The sequence below is a fragment of the Acanthisitta chloris genome, unplaced genomic scaffold, assembly GCF_000695815.1.
Source record: "Acanthisitta chloris isolate BGI_N310 unplaced genomic scaffold, ASM69581v1 scaffold14890, whole genome shotgun sequence".
Classification (NCBI taxonomy): domain Eukaryota; kingdom Metazoa; phylum Chordata; class Aves; order Passeriformes; family Acanthisittidae; genus Acanthisitta; species Acanthisitta chloris.
This window is the reverse complement of record NW_008650069.1, coordinates 28252-32354: the sequence shown is the minus strand read 5'-3', so window position 1 is coordinate 32354 and position 4103 is coordinate 28252. Positions and strand designations below refer to the sequence as shown.

Here is a 4103-nt window from a genome sequence, read left to right as displayed (position 1 = left end):
AGAAAAAGGCATTGTAAGGAATGGAGGTCATGGAATCTCACAATGGTTTGGAAGGCATCTCAAACCTTGGCAGAGACCTCAAACCTCCTCTAATTCCCCCCCCCGCCATGGGCAGGAACACCTTCCCCTAGTCCGGGTGGCCCCAAGCCCCATCCAACCTGGCCTGGAACAATCCCAGGGATGGAGCAGCCACAGCTTCTCTGCGCAACCTGTGCCAGTGCCTCAGCACCCTCACAAGGAAGAATTTCTTCCCAATATCCCATCTAACCCTACCCTCTGGCAGTGTGAGCCATTCCCCCTTGTCCTGTCACTCCAGGCCCTTGTCCCAAGTCCCTCTGCAGCTCTCTTGAAGTCCCTTTAGGCTCTGGAAGGTGCTCTAAAGTCAAAGAATCATAGAATCCCAGAATGTTTTGGGTCAGAAGGACCTTAAACATCATCCAGTCCTACCCCCTGCTATGGGCAGGGACACCTTCCACCAGCCCAGGTTGCTCCAAGCCCCATCCAACCTGGCCTGGAACACTCCCAGGGATGGGACAGCCACAACTGCTCTGGGCAACCTGTGCCAGTGCCTCACCACCCTCACAGGGAAGCATTTCTTCCCAATATCCAATCTCAACCTGCCCTCCTTCAGCTTAAGGTCAATCCCCCTTGTGCAGATGTTCAGAATCATGGAATCATCAAGGCTGGAGGAGACCTCTAAGATCATCAAGTCCAACCGTTAACTGCTGGAACCCCTAAACCATATCCTCCAGTGCCAGATCAAAGAGCAAATCTCCTGACAGATGCAGAACTCTCCTGACTTCTGCTCCTGGTGCTGTCAGAAATACAACAGCTGTACCATTAATCCAAATATGACCATTATGCTCCTAAAATTCCTAGCAGAGTTTGGACACTGGGAACATAAAACTTAGAAAAGGCAACTGGAGCTCTGTACCTCAGAGTCTTTTAGAGTCCTGTTGACTCAGTGGTTGGACTCAACATCTTCAAGGTCTTTTCCAACCTAAATGATATGATTCTAGATGTTCCCTGATTAATCATCAAAGTTACTCCACCCAGGACAGAAATACCTTAGCATTAGAGACATCCTGATCCATCTTTTTCCGTGGAGGAAGTGGAGGAGGGTTCTGAGGCTCATCACTCAGCTTAGGAAAGCTCCCCCAGGAGCTGAAGAAAGTCTCTGGAGAGAGAAAAGCAGATCTTTTACTGCTTGTGTAATACCTGAGGAACAGATTCTGCAATATTCAGCCAAACTCAAAGCAACTCAAATAAACAGATCTTTGTGCTCCACAGCAACATGAACCAGTAATTCCAGGGGTATGAAATTCCTTAGTTCATGGCTTTAATCAGATCTAGGCCTCACAGCGGGTTCTCCTGTTTCCAGTATCAAAGATATGCATCAACACTCAGCAGACAATGCTGAGAGGGAGAAAATAAATCAGGTGAGCTCTGGTGAGTTTACAGAGGGGGGAAAACCTCCCTAAAGCTAAGCAATCCCCAGCCTGTATTGGTGACTTCTGTCATACCTTTGCTTTTCCTTTAGAAGGGCACAGAGCTCTGTGTGGATACATCAGGCACCTGTGCTCTCCAGCTGGAAATGTTAATCATATTGTGAAAAAGCACGTGTGGATTAAGTAAAAAGAGCAGCTGAAAACACAGCTGAAGGCAGGATACCCCTCAAAGGTGTGGTACCAGAATGGCCTCTCCTGTCCCAGCAACAGAGCAGTTATTTTCACTAAGTGCAACCAGGAAATTATCAGTTTATTTGCAGCATTAGGCAAACAAAACAATCATCAAGGGCATTCAAAAGACAAACAAAATCATGTGAGAGCCTGGTAAAAACGCAAACCAAAATTAAACCAGGCAGTTTTTAGACTCTGCATTCCTTATGGGACATCTGATCTACCAAGAACTGAATGCAGCTCACACAGTCATCCCAGATTTCAGGTCCAAGTTCTCATGCAGCTCTCCTGAGCCCGAGAAAGGCAGAGTTCAATAATTAACAGAGTTAAATAATACTCACTCGACTGAGGCAAATTCACAGGAGCAAAGATGCTGTTGTTACCTGTGAAATAAAACAATCCATTAAAGAATTCCCAGGCAGAACAACTGCACTGCAGCACCTAATGAATACTTGTGAGTGACCACAAAAATCACCCAAACCTCCCAGTTTATTTCCTGCCAATGTGAATTAAACTTCCTATGTAAAATATTCCTGAACTAGAGGATTTGGGACTGCCCAGGGAGGTGGTGGAGTCACCATCCCTGAAGGGGTTTAGGGAGACAGGACGTGCCACTCAGTGCCATGGTCTGGTTGCCATGGTGGTGTTAGGTCACAGGTTGGACTTGATGACCTCAGAGGTCTTTTCCAACCTGACTGACTCTGTGATTTTGGAATTAAACTTCAATATTCTACTCTAACTAACCACAATACAAACACATTTCACATTTACCATAGGAGCTGTTGAGATCAATGTCCAGGAACACGCTGAACTCCGACGACGCCGACACTGGGGGTGTAGATGGCGTGTTGGGTGAGGTTGGTGCCGACACTGTTGATTCATGCTCTGCCTCAGTGATACTGCTGAAACTTATCTTGCTTGGTTCCTTTTCAAGTGGCAGTGGATGACTTCTCAAGGTGCCAGAGGTGGAGCCGTGTCTGCCAGCATTGGGCCTTATCCCAGGGGATTTCAGGGGATACGTTGTTTTTCTAGGCTGGAGACAGTAAAGCTGTTAGCACTGCTGACATTTCAGACAGCAAAATTCCCAAGGCTCTGGGAGATACTCTAAACAGTCTTTATCAAATACACCTTTAAGAGCAGAACAGGAGACAAATGATGTGAGGTACAGCCTGTTGTTATCAGGAGTTTACTGGAGAGCTAAGGATGCAGCTTAATAAATCTTTTTCCCCCAGCTTAATCCTAACTATTTTTCCCCACAGCTATAATGAGTCCAATTTCTGATGCCAACCAGGACAAAACACAGGGAAAAGCAAGCCACAAACTTGGGAAACAGAGTTAGTTCCAGTGTCCCCCCAGGCCTGCAGAAGAGCCTCAGACCAGTACTGTAGACACGCTGTGCTTATCCACAGGTCACCAGGTCCCCACACATGTCCAGGACCAAGGACACACTCAGACACACATTGTCTACGTCCCCTGGGGTAGTCAGGACACAATTCCTCCACACAGCTTGTTAGGCTGAGGTGTAACACTCAGATCACAGCTGAGTCTGGGAAGGGGAGTCACATTCCCACCCCGCAGTGTGTGAATGCTCTACCACATCACAGCACCCAGAACTGGCCTTTCCTGAAATTCCAACAGGATTCTCTCTTTGGAAATCATGGACTGTAAAGAATTCCTGCTCAGCTGACTGAGACTGGCAGCACAGACATCTATTTTTAGAAAATATTGTACAGAAACTACAGTAAGCAGCAATTTCTGTCATTCCTTGCCACATTTGCAATATCATTATCATTCTTCTAAAGTGATTTACGCCTCTTTCAAATGATAGAGGTGTCTCCAGCTCCTCAGGCAATCACAACACACACACACACACACATCAGTGATCTTTCTGCCCAAAAGAGAACCCTGGAGCTGTTGTTTTAACCCCAGAATTGTCACTGCTTTGAACAGAACTGTATTTCTTCAGCAAAGAGGTTCACCTGGTCAAGTCTTCACATTCTGCAACAATACCAAATACTTGGATAAAAGAAAAACAGGAATTAACTTGTACTCACAGAAAACTGAAATCATATTTCAGTTTGTATTAATGTAAGACTTGATAGTGTGAAGTGAGAAATGTTATTCCCTGTTATATAACATATGGTAAGAAATACACTTTTAATAGTTCAGGTTTTGGGGAAAAAAATGTCAGTTTAAAAATAAGCCAGAGGTAAATACTTGGATAAAAGAAAAACAGGAATTAACTTGTACTCACAGAAAACTGAAATCATATTTCAGTTTGTATTAATGTAAGACTTGATAGTGTGAAGTGAGAAATGTTATTCCCTGTTATATAACATATGGTAAGAAATACACTTTTAATAGTTCAGGTTTTGGGGAAAAAAATGTCAGTTTAAAAATAAGCCAGAGGTAATTTAGTAGCAA

General features: G+C 44.7%; 1 protein-coding gene across 1 annotated transcript in view; it reads right to left on the bottom strand.

The window, feature by feature from the left end:
• Positions 1 to 1067: 1067 nt before the first annotated feature.
• The window catches only part of SOS2 (son of sevenless homolog 2 (Drosophila)), a gene marked incomplete at both ends in the record, with an annotated part of 28992 nt that continues 25956 nt past the window's right edge, over positions 1068 to 4103 (bottom strand). Inside the window, 3 exons of the mRNA XM_009083612.1 lie at positions 1068 to 1177; positions 2021 to 2062; positions 2451 to 2712. Coding sequence (XP_009081860.1) covers positions 1068 to 1177; positions 2021 to 2062; positions 2451 to 2712 — 414 coding nt within the window. The remainder of the gene's footprint in view (positions 1178 to 2020; positions 2063 to 2450; positions 2713 to 4103) is intronic.